The sequence below is a fragment of the Epinephelus fuscoguttatus genome, linkage group LG17 (assembly GCF_011397635.1).
Source record: "Epinephelus fuscoguttatus linkage group LG17, E.fuscoguttatus.final_Chr_v1".
Lineage (NCBI taxonomy): Eukaryota > Metazoa > Chordata > Actinopteri > Perciformes > Serranidae > Epinephelus > Epinephelus fuscoguttatus.
This window is the reverse complement of record NC_064768.1, coordinates 18,880,738-18,902,515: the sequence shown is the minus strand read 5'-3', so window position 1 is coordinate 18,902,515 and position 21,778 is coordinate 18,880,738. Positions and strand designations below refer to the sequence as shown.

General features: G+C 44.2%; 1 protein-coding gene across 3 annotated transcripts in view; it reads left to right on the top strand.

Moving 5' to 3' along the window:
- The window catches only part of rbms3 (RNA binding motif, single stranded interacting protein), a 382,296-nt gene that overhangs the window by 112,128 nt on the left and 248,390 nt on the right, over nucleotides 1-21,778 (top strand). Inside the window, exon 1 of one of the 3 annotated variants that reach the window (XM_049601755.1) lies at nucleotides 6,310-7,816. The exons of 1 other annotated variant lie outside the window; for it this stretch is intronic. In XM_049601755.1, coding sequence (XP_049457712.1) covers nucleotides 7,742-7,816 — 75 coding nt within the window. In that variant the 5' untranslated portion in view covers nucleotides 6,310-7,741. Of the gene's footprint in view, nucleotides 1-6,309; nucleotides 7,817-21,778 lie in introns of those variants that run through there. One more of the 3 variants, XM_049601754.1, reaches the window with a different exon arrangement.

Below are 21,778 nucleotides of genomic sequence, written 5' to 3'. Positions count from 1 at the left end.
TCTTTTTATAGCAGTACTAGTGTTTCGCTCAAACTTCATTATCTGTACTAAGTGATCTTCTGTGGTATGGCAAACGCTGGTATTCGAGCAACATCTGTTTATCAGTCTGTTCCTAATTGGAGTGATCATCAACATTCAGTTGTGTTTTCTTAGATTATTGTAAACTATAATGAGAGGATCTCTGCTGTAATCCATAACACAAGCACAGTCTGAGATGCTTTGTCATAGTTGGACTGTTAAAATAGTTCATCTTTCACTTAATCATGAGCAAAATGCCCCAGGGGAAGCTGGTTAGTCATGCTACATCAATAGGTTTGCATAAAACATGTAAGATGATCTTCTGGTTCTTGGGTATCTCCCAGTAGAACAGCTGCCAAAAGCAAAAAGGGTTTTTCCAGGAATACCAGGCCCTGCTGTTCCCCAGTTCCACTTCCCTCCTCTCCCCTGTGCCTCCATTCTTCCAGCCCTCCTCCTCTCCGACCACCCCTCCCCTGGCACTGCGCCAGCCTTCCCTTGAATTCCATGCATCTGGTCATTTCTGGGAAACACCCATGACAGGACTGTCCAGACAACCACAGGAAACAATGCTGCTTGGTTTCTCCAGCAGCTTGAAGAAGTTCAGTAGTCGTCTTCGGGGAGGGGCCGGGCAGCGGGGCAGAGTAGTTGTGGACTTTCTAGGAATTTCTTTTGGATGGGAACATTCTGCAGCTGCCTTTACTGTTTATGTGTTTTGATTATAACTTATTGTTCAGACTCTAACCATGTCTTTATCCCCCTTGTCTGTCTCCCGTTTTAATCAAAGCAGTCACAAGAGTAAATGTTGGCATTATTAAAACAGATTTGTAACATTTGTATGTTGTCATGTAGTCTATATGTTGATACTTGACATATGTTCACATGTTTAACAATGCTATGGTTAACATGGTTGTGTGTAAGCACATAAACCACTTGGCTATGTTGTGGAAAAGATCATGTTTTGGTTTAAAACACCCGCTTTTGGTGGCAAAATCCAGAAGCCAGATGAATCAACAATGTGCATGCACAAATCCATGCATACAATTGAATGTGTGGTGTGAATGTACACACTTTACACATACTTGCCAATTTCACTTATTGTCCTATTATTTTTACAAGCTGCATTGCATTCTGTAAAATGTCAATCAAAGGCACATTTTAAATGATGTTTTACGAGCAACTAATTTCATCACTTTTATTTACATCTGAGCCATCATCTCCCTGTTCGTGATTTAATTTTATTGTTGTGAAGCATTTTGTAGAGTCAGTTTCCGCATGAGCGCCATGAGAATGAATCATTGATTATCTCTCTGATGTTTAATAATAGTGACGATTGAGATTTTATCATGATAATGGTTTGCAGAAACGTGATGAGTTAGTAGTACAGATGCTACAATGTCCACAGCCGTGGGTGGTGACAGCTGCTCTGGCACTCTTGGAGAACCTGGCCAATGTGACAGAGATTGGTGAAATTGCACTTTCATTACCATATTTCTCACTGACATGTCTAATCAATAATGGGGGAGGGGCACAAGTATTGATATGCAAATGTTTTTACATCCATTTATGTCGAATTGTGGGTGTGGAAATGAAGCTCATGCACATGCGCCACAATAATCAAGATTTATAGGACAGAATCAAGCGTATGCACAGCTTTGTCAATGTGATGAAAAGAATGCTTATGTGCATTTCTGCCTTTGTGCGTACACACAGTTATAGTCGTGGATATACAAGATTTTTGCATCTGGCTACGGCTGAAAATGCAGCTGATGTCTCATTATATAATTACTGTTTTTGTTGTTTTTTGGTCTCAAACAGTGGTCTGCAGCCTGGCAACTGTCTCCCCTAGGTGATGTGCTAGCTGCCATCTCCTCCACCTCCAATAACAAAATCTGGTCATATACACTTCATCAGATCTGTGCCATTTTAGAAACGTTGATATGATACATATGAAACATTCAATACCAACATTATCTTCTGCTGACTGGGCTGTTTTAATAAAGACTCAAGGCATTACCAGAATAACTGGTGTTGTCAGAGCAGTCAATGAACAAAAGGGCAGCTCTTCAGGACTCTAATATCTCTATGGATGTTAATATAATTGAAATATCTCCCCCAAAAAATTCTCGCTTTCACTGCTATGCAAATTTGCCAAGTAAGGAAATGACTGATCTGTTTAAATAAAGGCTAAAAAAAAACCCCACTCTCTCGACCCGCTCAGACCAGAGGCCAAGCTGTGATCATGCTGTGGTTTTCTTTTACTAGACTTGTCTGATTCTTTTAGAGGGGGATTTTAACTGCTTAACACCTTCAGGGGCAAGATATACCCTCAGCTGTCTTCCTCTCTCTCTATTTTAAAGTCCTGTGAATGACTCACTCATGCTTCTCAATTTAGAAAGTGAATCAGCAAGCATCAAAGAAAGACCTCAGAACAGAGGGGCAGCAGATGGCTTTGGCTTTGTCATATGAAAATGTTTGACAGACCCGGCTGCAGAGTATTAGCAAATATTTCTTAGTGTAGGTTTTTAAATATTAAAACGGCAGAGAGCCACAGTTTGAGCTTCATCTTGACAAATCAGCTTGTAAATCAGATCACTTCTTACTCACTGGGAAGAACACTGAACGCACTTTGAAACAGTCTGGCACTTGCCGTGCTGTTCTGGGTGGCAAGCCCCAGCGTACAACTGTACACGAAGTAGGTTGAAACGAATGAGAATCTTTGGAAAATTGCCTCAGACTTGCTACTCTGACGTGCTCCTTTTAAAAATCAAAATGATTAGCCTTATCTTCACATGTTCTACAACCACCACACGGAGATGACTCGACAGCAAATGAGTAGATGTTGCATCCGTATCAATAATACAAGAAGCAGGATACTCACTCTGTCTCTTTCCATGAAATATTTGGCTTCATATCACCCGTCTGTGACGTCAGTCCCGCTGATTCAGACCAGAGCGCTTCCATCACCACCGGAGCAAAACACACACTTCCAGTCTTCAAGGTCTGCTTCCACAGAATGAAACGCAGCGCTGACATTTATTTACACACAGCGTGCATTACTGCTCTCCGGTCACATCGCTTGAAATTGCCTCCATAAACTAACCTTAGTCAACTCATGGACAGAGGCTGAAAGTTCACGTCAGCCAGCTCTCAGGGTGCTTTCTAGTGTTGTCTGCGGGGCCACAGGTCAAGTTCTTTAGTTTCAAGAGTCAAGTCTCAATTCCCAGCTCTTAATTCTTAATGGTTGGATCAATGAATATTAATGGTTTAGCTGACCAGTGTCTGTGTAATGGTACTCCCCTGTGTTTCCATTCTGTAGACTAATTTGAATTAACTTAAGAAAAGGTTAGTCAGGGTGCAGTCATACATAGCAGCAAATAGTCCATAGTTAAGAAAATATTTGGGATTTGTTTTGCTACAAATATGAGTTTAGGTTAGGGCTGAAACTAACTATGTCTGTGTTTTTTGGTTAATTGCTTGTCTGAAGAATTTCAGAAAATAGTGTGAAATGTCCTGCTCTGTTTTCTGACCAACAGTCCAAAGCACAGAGACACTCAGTTAACGATCATAGACAGATACAGCCACTTCGAATTTCTCGTTCCTCCGTGATGAGGCCCAGGCAGATCTGTGTTTGATCCCAGCTGGGACCTTGTCTGGTCCTTGTCTGGTCCTTGGCTGGAATGAGATTGTACGTGATTACAGTAGAATTTAGACAAACTCTATCGGGAAACCAGTGGTTGGGAGTTCATGCGAAACTGGTTGGAGACCGACAAGAAGCTGGTTGGCAGCGAAAGGCCTTCAGTTGGGAGGAGAGGTCGCTGCATCTATGTGACAAAGAAAAACAGTACATTGTCACACTTAAGAAACTTGAACCACCAGCATTTTTCTAAATTCACTTATTGATAAATCCACAGTTGTTGTTGGATAAAATCAGAATTTAAAAAAAAATCATCAATCAAAACTTGGAACACAGCAAAGTGCAAATGCACCTTTATTCATTTATTGTCTCTTTTTATTACTTTGATGGACTTATGGGTAATCAGCAGCACATTTGGACTCTTTGCTCCATATTTTTCCTCACTTCCTGTTGGTGGAGGCATCAATTGCAGCAGGAAACATGACTTTTGGCCACATGTTGACAAAATCTGTGTGAAAATCAGCTTAAAACTGACCTACTACTCCGTTCTGCTCCTTTAATCTCAGTATTTTTAAGTGAAGAGAGAAACTGATGAGTCTTATCTATGAAATACAGAGATGACTTAACATGGTCGCTCAGTGGACGCACGGTGTTACAAAGACATATGAATCTTCTTTGCCTCTGTGCCTTCTTCACGTCCTGTCTCCCAGTGTGTCTTATCTCATTTTCTCTGGGTATCTCTCTCTCTCTATTACTCTCTCCATTGGCCTTTGTCCATCTGACTGTCTTTGTTCTCTACTTTCTGCCTTTCCCCAGATGCTGAGAGTTTATGTGTCTAGTTGATCCAGCGGCTGTTAATCTGGTAATCCGTAATCGATATCAGCCTCATCTCTTTCCTGCGGATAAAAGTGGCCTATCTGATAATTATATTTTCCTCCCTCTATATGTGTAAAAGGCTGCCTTTTCCCTCCGAACTTTGTTTTGGTCCCTGGGATTCTTCTGCTGGTATTGATTTGGTCTGTCCACATGCACTAGACACATAGCCCTCATAAAAAAATATGTGGGGTTTGCTCCACATTATTAAATGTGTCTCAAATGCTCATGCTTGAAAATTATCTGTATTGCAAACAGAATTCTTGAATTGATTATTTTCCTTGCAACTGATCAATAAATTTATAAAATAATCATTGTAGTTCGACAGCGCTGGCAATGTCATACATATTGATGCAACAAAAATAATTATCGATATACCAAGGGGTGAAGAAAGTGTGTTTTCCGCAGCTGAACTCACTTATCTCGAGTGTTGCGCTAGAGATCTGTAATTAGGTTATTATTGTTTGACGAGACATCGGCCTCGTGGGTTTTTGTGTTGTTCTCTAGAGCGAAACGGATGAAATACAAAACTAAACTCATCAAAGTCAGAGGTCTATTTTCAGATGCGGAAATTGCCAGAACGTAATTGTTTTCAGTGCAGTCGTTTCGTGGTGTAGTTTTTGGCTGCGTTTTTTCCCCTTGTAGGACTCGTGTCAGATGAGTCAAATGAAAACCAAGTTGATTTGTTAATTGAGAGAAAAATGAGGCTTCTGAACTTGTGGCCTCGGAGTCACTGAGATACCCACAAGGACTGAAGGTTGGTTTCTGTCTGCATGTGTGTGCCTGTGCGTTTGTGTGTGTGAGATGAAAAAAGGAGTGGCACTTTCTGAGCGCTGTGTTTTTGATCTCTGCAGAAGTATGACTGTAGCTGAGGTTACTTGTGATCAGGCATAGCCCTCACCGACGGGACATTCTTGTGATGTTTTTGGTCACGGTCTCGGTCAATCAGAAGAGGATTCATCCATTGTCATCTTGTGATGTTACACAGGAAGTGGTTTCCCCTTTACTTCCTCTGTCAGTGCTTGGAGATTGTTGTTCACTGCCTTTACATGTAGCGTTTGTGAATATAGCTCTTGAAAGTAAAGACTTACGGCATGTCCTCTTGTTTACACAAAGATGTACTGATCACTAGGACGATAAATGTTAGGGTGCTTTAAACATAACCAGGGTGGAACTTATCGTAACTCTCCTCCTAATGAACATGCTTTATTTTTTTATTGTTCTATTTATTATATATTTTCAGTTTCATAGCATAAGATGCTTGTCAGTTTGATAGCCTGTTGCGACATGTTGCCTTTTAGTAAAGTGTTTGTACAGTGTTTGTACGGGCTTGTACACAAGTGTTTGATATGTTGCTGATTTTTATAATGAAGAGTTTATCAAAGATTCCAGTGGACAAAATGTTACCTCAGTCTGCAGCAGGAGGATTTTGTCTGCCTTTGACACCTGTACCACCATCTGTTCAAAATAAATGCAATGAAACTTTATTCTACTGAACCAAACTTTCATTAAGACGTGACTCCTTAGCCAGGGGATAAACTGAACCATGACTTTTGTGCACTGTTACACCTCTAGGAAACACACTAGACATTGCATCGAAGTAAACACACTCACAAGTTCTTAAAAGTTGCACATTAAAATTGTTTTCTCCACCTTAACTGGTTCTGAGGTTAAATGATCCTAGTTTGTTCAGAGAAAGTGTTTGTTTAAGGACTCAGTGTGTTTCAGCTGGTAGCTCCATGTGCAGCCAGTAGGGGGAATCGACTGCTCGCACTGACGCCATCCCCCTCTCGTTTCCACTCCTCTTCCCTGCGTTCTCCCAGGTTGTGGAAACGCTGCAGCCCGCTGGTGTGTGTCTGGATCCTTCTCTCGCACAGAGCTGCTAAAGACCCTCCTACCGGCTGGGCTGGAGAAGGAGGAGGCAGTCTGCTCTGCTCGCAGCCTCGGACGAGCCCCCCTTTACCGCCCTGTCAGTGTGGAGGAGAAGGAGAGAGACAGAGAGAGAGAGCGAAAGAGAGAGAGAGAGAGAGAGAGAGAGGCTGAGTGATAGAGAAAGCGCACGCGAGAGTAAGAGAGAGCAACTGTGTGACAGAGGGAAAGAGAACGAGGCAGGCTGCTTAGAGGAGTGAGAGAGCCAAGGACGAAATAAGGAACACATTTTACAAGTGCAGGAAGAGGGAGGATCGCAGACGAGGGACTCCTTCTCTGCTGGGCACCTGGGACACAGTCACTGTGGGGTTTTATTCTCCCCACTCGTCTTCTATCTGGAAACCCAGTGGATTGACTAACCAACCGGTGGATTTTTTTAATACACGCTTGTGCCACATCATTTAGAAACTGGGATAATTCCTGTGTGTTATCTTCCCTCCCGCTGGCTCGGCCGCTACAGACTGAGATTGCTTTCTGTGTCTGTTCTGGGCTCTCGTGTTGTGATTCTGCTCCGTGCACAAAGTGCATCTGTCGGCGACCGGTGCTGGAGATATCTCCCCTCTGTCAAACAGGACAGCACGCAGCCACCGTCGGATCAGACTACAGAGGAGAGAGAGACAGTGTGTGTATGTAAGAGAGGGACACAGAGAGAGAGAGAGAGAGAGAGAGAGAGGCAGTGAGAGAGAGAGAGAGAGAGTCAGATTCACAGTGTGTCTGAGAGAGAGGCAGATTAAAGCCCAGGCGAAAGACTGGAGTGAAACAGCTCAAAACGAGAAGTGAACCTATACATCCTCTCCCGTTTTCCTTGCCATCCCTTTCCTCCTCCTCTCCTCCTCTTCTTCCTTCTCCCATTTTCCAACATTCACAGGACTGCCAGAGCTACTGCCACCTGCACCTCTTCACGTCTTCTCTTCCCTCTTCTTCCTCTACCTCACCCTTATCACGCGTTACTATCCGATACCAGCCACTGACGGACACGGCGCTCTTGGTTTCTAGCACTTGTGGAAATATTTCCATTGATCCAGCAGTGAGAGACTGAGTGAGCATCCGATAACTGAGGCTCCGGACCGGTGAGGAGCTTCCCCATCAGAGGCAAACCTCCTCCCAGCTGCTGTCCGGCACGCAGTCCCTGTCTTCTCCCTGGAGAGCCGGCTAGCGACACAGTGGTGCGGACAGCAAAGACAGGAATCGCACAGCCCCTCCGCTGCCTCTTTCCCATTGCTAGCTACTTGGCAGCTTCCACCCTGTGTCACCATTCCCTGCCTCAGTGCTAAGGATTCCAGCTACATGGGCAAGCGATTGGAGCAGCAGCCAATGTACCCTCAGTACACCTACTACTACCCCCACTATCTCCAGACCAAGGTACGCTGCTCTTCTGCTCTTCTTGCATTCCTCAAGCCTACTCATCCCCTCCTACACTCCTGCCCTGCCTCCCTCCCTCACCCTCACCACCCCTCCCTCCTCTCTCTTCCGCCGCCCTCCCTTCATCCCCCTCTCATCCCTGAGTGGAGATGGGATTTGATGGATAGCTGGCCTTGGCTGTGATGGTTTCAGATGGCAGGTTACCTCGCTGGAGTTTGGATGTCTATGTCAGCGTGTATGTGTGTGACTTTGTGTGTGTCTCAGAGATCAGGGATCAAGGTTTGAGTTAGTCCAGCCCACCAGACCGTTACTGGGAGCTGTCCAGTAACCTCCATCCATCCTCTCACCTGCAAACTGATGAGATCTTGATGTGATACAGTGCGTTGGCATGAAGTGTAAAGTGTTTAACAACATGTCTCGTAGATTCGGGGGCTTTTGTCCATCAAAATAACTTGACAGGCAGCTTTTAAAACAAACGAGAGAATTAGGATCCACATTTAATTTACTAATGAAGCATTTGCAAGCTGAATGTAGGGCTTTGTTTAAATGCTTCAATGCCACTTTTTTGATTGAGGTGAATAAGAGATAAAGTTGTTCCTCACTAACCAGCACAAATGCCTAATTGTATTGCTTTACAAGAAGGGGTCAAACAGGTTATGAGCCCTCCTTTTTTTCTCTGCGGTGATGGTCAGTCGGTACGATTCTGACGGAGAGCAGGCATGAGGAGGGCTGCCCGTGTTTGCTCTAGCTGTAGTATGCATCAGTGCCTCTGGGATGGGAGCCCAGGCCTGGGCCCTGATGGCTGCCAGGACACTGGCTGGGCACACTACCCAGACATCATCAAGGGATTAAAATGGAAGCCTTTTGGGGATTACTCTATTTGTTTTTCTACCACATGTGTAACACTAATTTCTGTCCATTATTGTGATGCTGTGATGCAACGCAGTGGCTGAACGGCACGCTGAAGGTGTCCAGTTGAACTTTATGCAGTAGTTACGTTTAATTTCTGTATTTAGATAGCATTATATGTGATATGATTGCTTTAAACTTAAATCAAACATTTTTTGTGTAAAATATTTCAAGTGCATCCATAGAGGAATAGACACTGTAGGGCAGGGTATCAAACCCTGACCCAGATGTGTCCTTGGCACAGAGTGTTAAAACATGTGAAGAGCCGGAAGTTGGCATTGAATATTTGGAGAAATATGTAGTCTTGTTTACCCACTCTGTAATCAGACATTCCCTGATCTCCATTAGGAAACTTTTCTAACTTTCTATTTAACACTGAAGTATTGACCCCAAAAAATTATAGAGCAAATAAAAAGTTTATTTTCCCCTTATGAAAGGTATCAAAAAAAATTATTGTTCTGATATCAGCTCCAAAACTCAGTTTTATTGGCATCAGTGCTGAGCATGTTCAAACACTGGATAAATTAACATTAAATGTGGCAAATTTCCCCTATTAAGACAGAAAGAAAATTAGTTTATGCAATAAATATATCAATAAAATTGATAGAGCACAATAAAGCAAAATATCAGTGGTTTTCAGCCTTTTTCCATGTGGAGCTGGATTTTGAAGCAGTGTGCTTCCAGGAGATCCGACCTGCCTGCAGGGACGACCTGCCTGCAGCCCCACCTGGCAGTCCACTAGCTCTCACCCTGATTTATAGTTTAATACATTTGTGCTGCTGCCATATGGCTTCCCTCTCGCTCCCACCCCCCTTCCACTACTCCTTCCATCATCCCCTTCTCTCCCTCCCTCCCCCTTCTCATATCTCAGAGTTGCTCATCTCAGGGGCCTCTCAATCAGGGCATGCCCCTCCATTCTCCCCCTCCCTCCCTTCCACTTTTCTTTTCCCCTCTTCCTCCTTCCTCTCGCTTTCTGCCCGCCTGCCTGCTCTGTTGCAACAGGGCCCCCTGCCTCCTTCGCCTATGCTGCAGTTCACTCCCAAGGTCAGCGCAGATCCGATCTTGCCACCGTCAGCGATTGATGCATCCTTGAGCGAGCGGCTAGGGTCCTGTGTCATGCAAACGAGAGCCATAGTGGGGGCATGGGGAGGCGAGAAGAGCGTACATTTCCGTTTATAAATCAGCCGACATTCGTATTCATTTTCATGGTTAGTTAGCGCAGCCAGCAGCCTCGTAGGTTGATATGATCGAGCCACGGACGGGGTCAGTAGGAGAAAGGGAGGTTGGGAGAGAGGCCAGAGTGTTGGGTGATGTGGCCGAGAGGGCTGTGGAGAGCTGTCTCACACTCTCATTAATGCCCATTGATAGCTCGATTACAGAGAGGGGAGAAGGGCCTTGGCTGCAGGTTCAGTCCACACAGTCCACAGAATCACACAACAGCCACTTTGGCCTCGCGTGTGCACACAAATAACACACAAATTCACTACAAGTCCCCTATTTTGCACACTCCACTGAGATTTAGTCATCAGTCTCAAATCACACAAGCCGTTCTATTTATCTTCATTGCTGCATTCTCAAGGTATGGCCTCATTCTCCCGAGAGATGTGGGTGGGGGGCATAAATATCCTGCAGGGATAGGGAGGGGGAGTGGGGCGTAACTCATACTAAAGTGTTGCCATTCTCTTTCTCTCGCCTCCATTTTATGACACATATTTGAGATTCTATGCATAGAAAATTTATAGAACATCTGCGCTCGGTTACAACTAAGGACTCTATTGTAAAAGAAAGGAGCTAACATTGTCAGAATAAACCGAGGCGCCCTCTGAATTTGGGGTCCCTTTATCCCCTTCTGTATGTCTGCATTATATTCTGATTTAATGGAGTTCTCTGATGCTGTCCAGCATGAGCTAGCCAGCCCAGATTAGAATGTGAAAGTCAGAGAATGAGATGAAAAGATAACATTTGGCTTTCTATTGATTAGTGCAGTGGGGCGTAGCATGTGCTTCTCTTTAGCTGAATTATTGATTCCCGAAAGAGGATTTGTGTGTCTGCGTGTCTGTGTGTGTGTACATTAGTGTGTCAATGTGTGTGTGTGTGTGTGTGTGTGTGTGTGTGTGTGTGTGTGTGTGTGTGTGACTTTTGTATGAGGTTATGGCTGGGGGGGAGCTGGCAGGATGCTGCTTTGATGAGAGGATCCTTTAAAGGCCCTATTTCTGCCTATTCCCCAGCTGATCAGTCCGTGGAGTCATTTGCTGAAATTTGGCCCTTTATCCAGCCTGTGTCTTTCCCTGCGAGTTTGATGTGTAGTGCTGTTCACAGCTTGCTGTGCATTCAACTTTAATGATAGGTAATAGATGTGCATCATAAATGAGAAAATTACAGTAAAACGAGCTCTCTCTGGCCCCGGCCCCTCCTTTCGCCCATGAGAACAATTACAGCACACAGATCAATTATTGTTATTTCATGATAGTGTTTAGGAAAGAATATGAATTTCAGCTAAATGTGTGCACTAAGTGCCTGTTAGTCTTGGCGTGCGTCGTATCTCATTTTCTCTCAATGACAGGCATTCTCCAGTCCTCTGTTTCATTACTATGCACACAACTCTCAAAAGGAACTCTCAAATTAATGCTAATTCGCGTTGAAAACCTGCAGTAAATTCTGCCGCTGTTGTGAAATCCAGTCGGCTTCACTGTTGCTGTTACCGCATGCACACAAGGTACCTGACACTGCTGTACCCTTGTGCTGTTACACCGCTGATAGGCTAGGTCATTACATGCCTAATGTCAGCGATCTCACACACACACAAAAGGATGCACTGCAAAAGTATATGCACACACACACATGCTTGCACTGTGGCTGTGATCTAAGAGCTGGCAGGCGTCTGTGTTGCAGTCAGACTAGAACATGTAGAACCCGGGAAGCCAAGAGGCACAGATTGAGGTAGATTTAGCAGCGGCTAATGTCCCCGGCCTTAAGTAAACACCAGTCAATGGAGCCCTTTGAGAGGATCTGTGCCTGTGTCTGCCCCTGCCATAGGCACCATTTATACCCTGTCTAATTCTTTAGAATTGGAGGAAGAGATGGAGGGAAGGGGTGTGTGAGAGAGAAAGAAAGACAGAGAGCGGAGGGGTAGATGTTATAGGGAGGGGCCAGTTAAAAGCAAGGAAAAGGGTTTGGTTACATTACACGGGGTGATCCATTGTGCTACAGAAATAACAACAGAGCCATCTAAATCCTCCTTTAATGCCTCGATAGAGGAGAAAGAGAGGCACAGAGACAACAAGGGAGAGACAGATATACATAGGCATGGAGAGCAAGTGAAATCAAAGGCAGAGGAAAAGGACCACTTTCCGAAGTCTTTCATTAAATCAGTTATCAGTGGCGTAAAACTCAGCTCGCAGCTTAGTCCCCTCTGTCTCCGCTGATGTGGATCTGCTTTGAAGAGTTTATCAAGGGCTTTTAGGGCTGGAAAAATACACTTCTTATATTACATTTACTAAAGCCCAGCCCTATTCTGAGCCCAGGACGATATGTTCTGATTAGTACTAATACAGGGGTAGTATAACTCATTTCCCTCACTTGTAATTCTTGATACATGCCTCACGACTGACTGCCCGAAACAAAATACTGTCCCAGCGTCGCTGTAAATCTTAACCCATCATGTGTTCCCTCGTAGCTGGCTCAAACTGGCAGGCTTTTTAGCAAGAACTCTATCTTGCTTTCCTCCTTTTTTTTTCATGTTTTTTCCAATCCTTCGCCTCACATGGTCAAACCATGAAAGGAGGTCTTTTGATCATTAATCAACTAATACCCCTGGTTTTTATCTGCCTGTGCCTACAGCTTTATCCAGCAGTACAATCCCTCCATGTGTAACTGTCAGTCAATGGGGCAGACAGCTCCATTTATTTGCTCCGGCCTGCGTGTACATGCACAAGCATGCACGCGACACACACTACAGTAGGGGGGGGTACTCTTAACCCCTCTCATCTATCAACTGACAGCTCAGCCCTATCTGCACACCCATACATTAGGGTTGGGTATGCATTATTGCTTCCCGCAGTCAGGGCGCTGAGACCTGGCTCGCTGCATGCTGTCGTCCACATCTCATTACAGCTGCTTTACCAGAGTGCTCTCTCAACACTGGCTACGTTTACATGCACACTAATATTCCACATTAACTGGGATCTTTACCGCAGTTTGCAACACACACCCTCTTCCCTGTTTACAGTGAGCTCTGTGTTTTGTCATGGATGCCTTGTGCACAAAACAACTCACCAACAGTTTGCAAGAATGGGGTTGAGATGCATGCCTGAAACAAACAGCCAACATTTCTGGTCTTAAGTTGAAACACCTACTTTTAAACATTATAAAAGACTTGAATATCAACAGGTTTTTGGATTCGCGCAAACATCACAGAGCTGACCTTTTCAAGTAAGTGGCTGAAGGAATGAAAGAGGGAGGCTGTTTTTACACGGTCCAACAAGTCCACCACTGGTGAAAAACTTGGGAAAAAATTCCTATTTAGATGCAAAGAAGCAAAATGGCTCAAGCGGCTCCAGCTGTACAACTTTTCCATATTTTGACGTGATATGCAACATGTTAGGGCATGTTAACCGGGGTATGCGCGGCTTTATGTAAACAGGAATATTAGTGGAATATTCACTTTCATCAGTCATGTAAACAGCTTATTAGGAATATTGGAATAAGAGCAAAAACTAATTTTGTGCATGTTGACATTGACTACATTTACATGCACACCATATTCCTGTATTATTCGGAATATCCTCAATATTCTGGTTGCGCACGAGTCATGTAAACACGTGCAATACCCGATTAAGGTCATATTCCGGTTGGAGAATATTCTGAATAAGACCCCTGGCATATGCCTTTTTTTTAATCAGAATACTGTGACATGTATACACCTTAATCGGAAAATGCCCCGTACCGGAATATTCAGTATGTCTGCGCATGCTTGATTCGCAAGGAATCCTGGGTTGTCAGTGTTGTTATGGTTATGGCAAGCGGGGAGAACAGCAGGACTGGTTTCCTACCTTCATCCACAGACTCCAGGGGGCTCTGGCTGGTGTGAACGGCATAAGCTGGAAGGAAAGGTCCATACACTTGTCCGCCTTTTCTTCTCGCTCTCGTCTTCCATTGTTGAGGACAAAATGGATCAGCAGGAGTTTTGTAGTTAAGTTGTGGTGCAAAAGCGCAACTAGGATAACACAGGGGTATGTCGGAAACAAACATTTCAGCTTCTGTTCATTGTGAACACAACTTCTTTTTCTTCATCTTCATTTCCGGCAGACCAGACGCCTGTAGGCATATCACTGCCCCCCGCAGGTTGAGTGTTGCATTAAATAAGAGCATTTCTGGTAGGCCAGTAGCCGGGTCTTTTCTGGAATATGCCGAAACACGGGAATATGTCAATTAACATGCAAACGGAATATTCCAGTTGCTGCAACGCATATAAACACCTTATTTGGACTATTACCGTAACCAGAATATTGACCTTAATCTGAATATGGTGTGCATGTAAACGTAGTCAGTATAAGTGCAGTTTGCCAGAGGAGCAAAGGAGGGACGGACAAAATGAAATATCAAGCTTTTTTTATGTTCTGTAGGTTGCATCTCTAATGATGGAAGAAGGAACCTGTTCTATATTAACTTCGGGGTACACAGGGGGTTATAAATGTAGCAGCAATGTTACATGTGTGCTAACATCGCAGGGCATGGTTTACGAGCACAGATGGTGTATGATTACTTGCGTGTGAATGTGTGCTAAAGAAGTCTATCAGTAAGTTTGCATTTAACAAAGTTGTCAACAAATAGTGTGTGTGTGTGAGACCGTGTGCTTGGTAATTGGTCCAGCGCTCTGAGTGAAGGTCTTAAAACGAGGTCGCGTTTTTCTTCTCCTCAACAGGCTCATGTTGCATCGTAGTGTCCTTGAGCAAGACACAGAACATAGTGCCTGCTCACTTGGCGGAGGTCGCTGTAAAAAAAAAAAGAAAAAAAGAAAGTCTGAGATAAATGGCTAAAATATAAAATGATGTGCTTAGTGGTGGAGCTCTTGCCCCAGGGAATCTTGTCTCTGAACTCTCCTTCCCGGACCATCTGGAGATATAACGGGCGACTCGAGTCTGCGCTGCAAGGGAGAGGAGACTCCTACCTGTTTGGTGAAATGGGGCATATGGGGAGGAAGGTGGCGGAATGAGCAGGGCGAGTTTCCTTCAACCGGAAAAACCTGGGTTAAGATGCTCAATCTCCACAAGCTTCCGAATGCACTGCTGTGAAGAGAGGAGCACACACATAAACACACTCAGAAACCCTTACTGGGATCATTTGTGCATCAAATAAATTGCGGATGTGAACTTTAAACCACAGGTGGTCTTTAGTATTTGTGCGTATTTGGCATGGCTTGAATTTACAAACATTTTTAAGTGCATTAGAATTGTTTGTCCTAGGATGTGAGGCTCTTCCTTGTGAGGAACTGAAATGAAACACATTTCTATGTGTTTTCTGTATTTTTGGAGTATTCCTACAGAGAGAAAGAGGCATGCAGAGTCAACATACAGCGGGACAGAGAGACAGAGATATTGCTATAGATTTGGAGCCAGATGAAACGAGACACATGATGTGCCCTTCGAACCAACCAGCGCGGCAAGACTCTACAAATACACCTGCTATTTCCCCTCTTTCTTGTTTTCACTAGCATTTCTTTCTGTAACATAGTTTCTGCCTGGAGCTGTCTCCCCTGGCCCACTGCTTCACTCTTCTGTCGCTCTGGCAAAAGCATAGCCTGGCGTTTTCACGCTCTATTTTCTGTCTCCCCTTTTGCCTCTGAGGACGGCGGGGTACAGTCTCACAATTTTGTCTTTTTTCATCTTTGACTGTTTATGTTTCTCCCCTTCACTTTCGCTTAGACCACTCTTCCTTGCTCCTATTTTTTTTCACCAGGCCTCCCTTCATCTTTAAATTCTCTTTCATGTTGTCCCTCTTTGTAATTACTCGTTCCCATCCTCCATCGCTTTCGCGTGCCTCTTCCTCTATTTCCGGGAGCCCCTGCTGTCTGCTGGGCATGGTGTCCTGCCATCTGTGCAGGATGACATGAGTGGTTGGAGAGACACCTCCTGTGTAGACCCCTTTAATATATGCAGCCTATCTTAACATACAGAGCAACATATGGGATATAGTAAAAGTCAAACACACCTAAAACCATTTCAAGCAAGAATCGTTCTGTGCATATGGTGAATATTAGAAAATATACAACTGTTAGGTCCTTGAATAAACTTTGCCAAACATGTATTTGGCAACATTATGGTCATTATTTTCCAACTGAAGAGAACACATGTGAGTGATTGTGTTTAGTCAGGGATTATCAACTTTGTTGAAAAAGAGATAAAAGGATTACGAACTTCGCTGAAACTTCTGTTGGTTCCTGTCGATGCTCAGTAGATACCAGATAATATGTCTTTATAAGGCTGAATCCTTTCAGTGTGTGTGGTTTGGTACCTCTGTCTGGATTTTTCTTCTATCCTGAGAGTAGCACTGCTCCACACAAGGCAAACACTACCTGCATTATGTGAACAGTTGAATATATTTGTAAAGTGAAGTCTGTTTGTTTCTATTTATATTGTCATCTGTTGATTGCTAGGCATATTTTGCTTGGATGTGATGTTTCACAGCATGCGTAAATTAACTGTGAGCCCCTGTCTCTCCCCAAATTATGCTAAAATTGCAACCCTGAAAGTGATGGATAGACTCAAGCGCCCTTGTTTATGTGAACTGCATAGCTGGAATTCAGAATGAGGCAGATAGTACCTTTTTTGGCCCCATCCGAGGGAGAGATAGCGACGAGCAAAGAGGGCAGAAGAGGAGTTGGGTCCGGACAGGAGTGAGCTGGTGGTGAAGGATGACAGGCTGCCGGTCACATGCTCGGGAAGGACGAGGGAGGGGGAGAGGTAACTGCACCTCGTGAGAGACAGACAGGCAGAGAAGGGCTTTTGTTGTTCTCGTGTAACTGAAGCTTTTGGTGTCTGCTGCATCTGCCGCCCCACCTTTGGCATGCCAGTTCACATGAAGAACGCTCAGGTTGCCTAGTGTAGCGGCAGCGGAAAGGTAGGAGGAGGTGTAGGAGGCGGTGGCAGCAGCTCAGCTTGGTAGCGTTCACTGAGTCAGACTCAGCCGGGGTAATTGCTCCTGCATTTTTAACGAACGGCTGCTGCGTACACTTTGAGGAGCAGCGCACCAGAGGATCTCGGCTTGGCTCCCACTGCAGCAGAATTACCTTTTCACCTTCCTGACTGAGGGCATCTGAGGGAGGCTGAGGCCTGCCTTATATGTAATCAGACCTATCCACTCTAAATGTCTGTTTATTGTCACGAGTGGTGGTTTCAAATTTAATATGTTAACCAAATGAAGCCTTTGTATGTGTAAAGTGCTGTAAAGGCAATTTTCCCTTGCTGATCATGATGGCACTCTCCACAGACAGTTTTGTCATTTTCTTCTGGTTTGAGTTTATTATTGGGTTGTAGTCCTAGTCTGTGGTCTGCCCCATAACCAGACCAGTTATGGCAAACCGAGAGCGCCAAATTGCGATGAGCTCATAATCAAAACAGTCTACTATGTAGGCGATAGTGTGTATTCCATTAGTGTGTTTTTCTGGAAAGTCCTGCAAATGGGTGTCTCGTTTTTCTATATGCAGTGCACTATACTGTATTGTTTGAAGTTTGATCTTTTTTTTGGCACCCCAGAGAATCAAGAGTCAGGACATGAGACTGGGAAAGCCACCTGCGGAGAGAAAAAGACGGAAAGATCAGCAGTCTCGTTTTTCACACTGGTCTTTCATTTACCTAATGACGTCACAGTCTGACAAAGAAAATCCTTTGCCAGGGTTGATCTCACTTTGAGTGAATTTGCATTTCATTTCCATTGTGGCTGCACACACTGATGACCTGATGTCTTTCACCTAGATATTCAGACGTGGAAACCGAAGGAGACACCGGCCACAGACATGCAAATGGTAGTGTTGCCTTACCACTGTGATTAGTGTGGGAGGCCCCTGGTCGCCCCTCTCCTGAACACATATACTGCCTGCCTGCAATAGTTACTCCACACAGCTGCATTAGTAGTGGCAGGCTCAATGAAAATACCATGTCACGCATAGCTTGAAAAATGGCTCCGGAAAAAGCCAATTCTGCCATGAATGAGGATAAGCAAATAGGCATGAGGGCTTGAATAGCTGCCAGTCCTGTCAGATTCCCCCCTCTCACCCAGCCACAATGAGCTCCTATACAAATAAGGATACGTGCACCAATTTAGCGCAGCAGATGAACCTTGCGAAGCCTTGTCGAGCAAGTGGGGGATTACCAAGAGCAAACAGGCCTTTCTCCTGGCTTTATTTGAGTTAAATGACTCAAGCCACCCTCTTAGATTTTGCCTGAATGCTTTATCTGGCAAACCCTTCCACTGCTCCGGCCGCTTCTGTGGCCACTACGTGTGTGCATTAGTCAGAGTATGGAAAAACACCGAGTGGGACAGGTAGGCGGCATGAATTAGATTGCAAGGACACTGATGCGGGGAGCAAGTGGAGCCAGCAGAGTCACAAAACCAGGATAAATGCAAAGTAGAGGCGAGGAGAAAGCCCTCGGCGTGATGGAGTCCAATTGGAGGAGAGATTATTATTCTTCACCAGTAATTAGTAGCACATAAACAGCCATTGGCAACAGAATTAAAAAGTGTCATTATGATATGTGGTCCCCATACAAGATGCCGGTTCTCTCCCCTTTCAATAGTTAATCATGTTGGCTCGCAGACACCCCCTGTGAACATACAGAGAGGGTGAGGGTTCAGTTGGTTGCAGACGAATGCCTGAAAATGACAAACCTATTGGAGGGTTTGATGCAGAACGCAAGTTTCCCCCTGTAAGATCTGCACTGAGGCAAATGCGATCTCCTCTTTCTCCGCTTTTCCCCTAAATTATTAAGGTCACCCACATTTGAGAGATGGAGTAGGATGGAGAGTGTGTGTGAGAGGAAAATACACACAGGAATCAATGCTCTCACATGCATTTAAAGAAGGTATTACTTTGGGCCATTCCCAATACAAACTTCGCCACTACCACTTAGCCTGTACCCCTCCATTTTGTGCGATCATGTCTCAGGGTAGGGTGTCCAGATGCTTGTTGGGATAGATGGGGTAGGGCAAAGTTTCAGGGCTACACGACCTTCCAAACTGAGGCGTTTTAAAGGCATACTCTAAACTCGTTTATAAAGATTTAAATATTACAATAACCATCGTATTATCTAAGTTTAATGTGGTTTCAATACATTATGGTCCTTGTCTTTACAACAAGCCTAAGAAAAGAAATCGCTAGTATGCAGATGTCTCAGTAGCTAACTAGCTAGCTTACGTACGTTGTTATTGCTGATTTGTGCATGATATATAGGCTACATAACAGATTTTCATGTCGCATTTCCCCACTTTGATGGCATAGGACACCTGAAGGTTAACTAAGGTCCAGCAGCACTTTTTACCACTCCTCGAAAATCAGTGTAGACTGGCAGGGCACAGGCATGTGTTGCTAATGTTAGCCTACAGAGCATTACTAGTTGCCTGGTAATGAAGCAGTGTTTGTTTTTTGTTTTTGTTTTTTTGGATGACTTTTTTTAAGGATTGCTTGATTGCGTGAAGCTTAAGTTGAGAACAAATTGAGAGTAGCCAACGTAAGAGGAATCGCCACAACAGAAAATGGCATATTTGCCATGTCCAGCAACACTTGTCGCGTCTGCTAAAATAAATGCCAGAATACTGTAATGTGTCAGGGTCTTGAAGGTTTGTTCCATTCCCTTACCATCCTCTGTTCTGGGGGGGGGCTAAAAACAAGGGGTAGGGGTAGAAATCTAAAATAGGATTGGCCCTCTGTGTCTGTATTAAAATGTGCTCAATATTACTGGTACAAGTTTTGCTAACATTTGCATTTGAGTACTTCTACAGCTGATGAATACTGATGTTTTTATCTCTCCTGTATTTTTTTGTCCTTGGGCTCTTGTGAAAATGTTAGAAAACAGTGGCTTTGAGAAACAGTTAGTTTCTAATTCCCTGTCTGCTTTCTTTCTCTCATTAGCTGTCTTGAGTACCCTGTGGAAGACTTGTATCCATTATTTATCTCTAGCCCCAAAAAACAACAGCTGCATGCTTGTGTAACCGCCATATGTTATGCTTCTCCCAACATATTGGGAGGAATCACGCTGTATAGGGAGCTTTATCAACCCATAGAGATCTGTATCAGGCCCCATGCAGACATGCTGCACTTGAATTAATTCCTAAATGCTTATTTTTTTCAGGCTATCAATGGAAAATACAGTAGAAACTTTCCTCAACAGTGGGAACTTGAACTACATCGGGCAATTAACCACAGAGGCACCTTGCTGAATATTTTCGGATGCTCCAGCACCACTGGAAGCGTCTGAGGGAGTGGAGGGAAGAGGGTCACATTAGGATTCAGCCGATAAAGCAATAAACCCTTGTAGGAGCTGCAGTCGGCGCCATTCAGAGCAGATTCTGTGTCCTCAGCACTTTGGGCCTGCAATTAATCACTAAGCTGACATTACCCCGCCTCCCTGCGAACATTGGGTAAACACTCCGGCAATGGTGAGCCAACGTTCCCCGCCACAGACCCGGTGTAATCGTTAAGACGACTGTTGACGCTCGCACTCTCTCTGAAATGTTTAGGAACTCTGTGCCCCAGTTATGTAGACTTCCTGTAGAGCGCAGGATGATCTGCTGATCTGTTTAGTTATAGATAGCAGTTTAACAGCCAGCCGGAGCTGCAGCAGGCGGCCCCTGCTCCATCATTCCCCTCTCAAGGGTTATGGAGGACGCTTGGCTCTCATGGCTGATGTGTGGCAGCATTAACTAGCATGTTGCATCTGTTTAACCCGCGTGTGCATGTGCGTGTGCGTGTGTGTGTGTGTGTGTGTGTGTGTGTGTGTGTTTGGCATTGTACATTTCTCTGCTGGCAGTTTCCACAATGATTTGTGCAAGCCTCTGAGCCCGTTGAGGCTTTATTTAAGGGATCGTCGGGAGTGTGTGCTGTATTGTTACCATAGCGATAGCTGCCAATAGTGTTTGCTTACCTACCATTGTTTGACAGCGGGTCAGACAAGGTCACTGTAGAGCAACTACTGTAACCCTAAGGCGGGGTTCCGTAGATGTTTTTTTGGAATAGATTGTATTGATACTAACTGACAGAGGTGGAGCCAGTGCTTTGTTTTGCAAGTCACAAGTAAGTCTCAAGTCTTCGCACTCAAGTCACAAGACCTAAACCTTGGGTTTCGAGTCCTTTGATTCACAAAGATCTTAAATGCTTTTAAAATTGTGGTTTTTTTTTGGTCACATAGTGCTTTTTGGTTCTATGTTGACGATCACTTCGCCCAAATGATACTCTGTAACGTAAAGTTAGCTCTTCATGGTTGTCTCCTGTAACTAGATTGGATTGACTGGCAATGAATAGCGTTAATATTAGCTGAATTAGGGACTGCATGGAGAATATTTATTTTGTGGCACACTTTTTAAATAACATACTTTTTATATCTTTGGGCTTGGGAGAAGGTATTAAGTATTTTAAATATAAAAGGCTCAAGTCTAAGTGAAGATACAACTCACTCGTGTCCAAGTCCAAGTTTTTAGTCTTTGTTGATTTTGTCACGTCGAATCTAGAGTCATCAAATTTATGACTCGAGTCTGACTCAAGCCCAAGTCATGTGACCTGAGTCCACACGTCTGCTAACTGATACTTAATTCAGATTTTGTGAAAAACGATTGAATCCCAACCCGATATAAACTTTTCTGATGTTGCAGCTTGGCTTCCTAGATTATCTTTATCATCAGAATTCAATGCATAAGAGTTCCTTCTTCTTTATATATTTATAAAGCATGAAAGCCCTCGTGCGCACTCGGGGCATGCGAGAGAAGTTTCACACACTGTTAAAACCCCAACATACACAATGACCCACATTATCATGTGCATACATAACAGCCTTAGAGGAAACA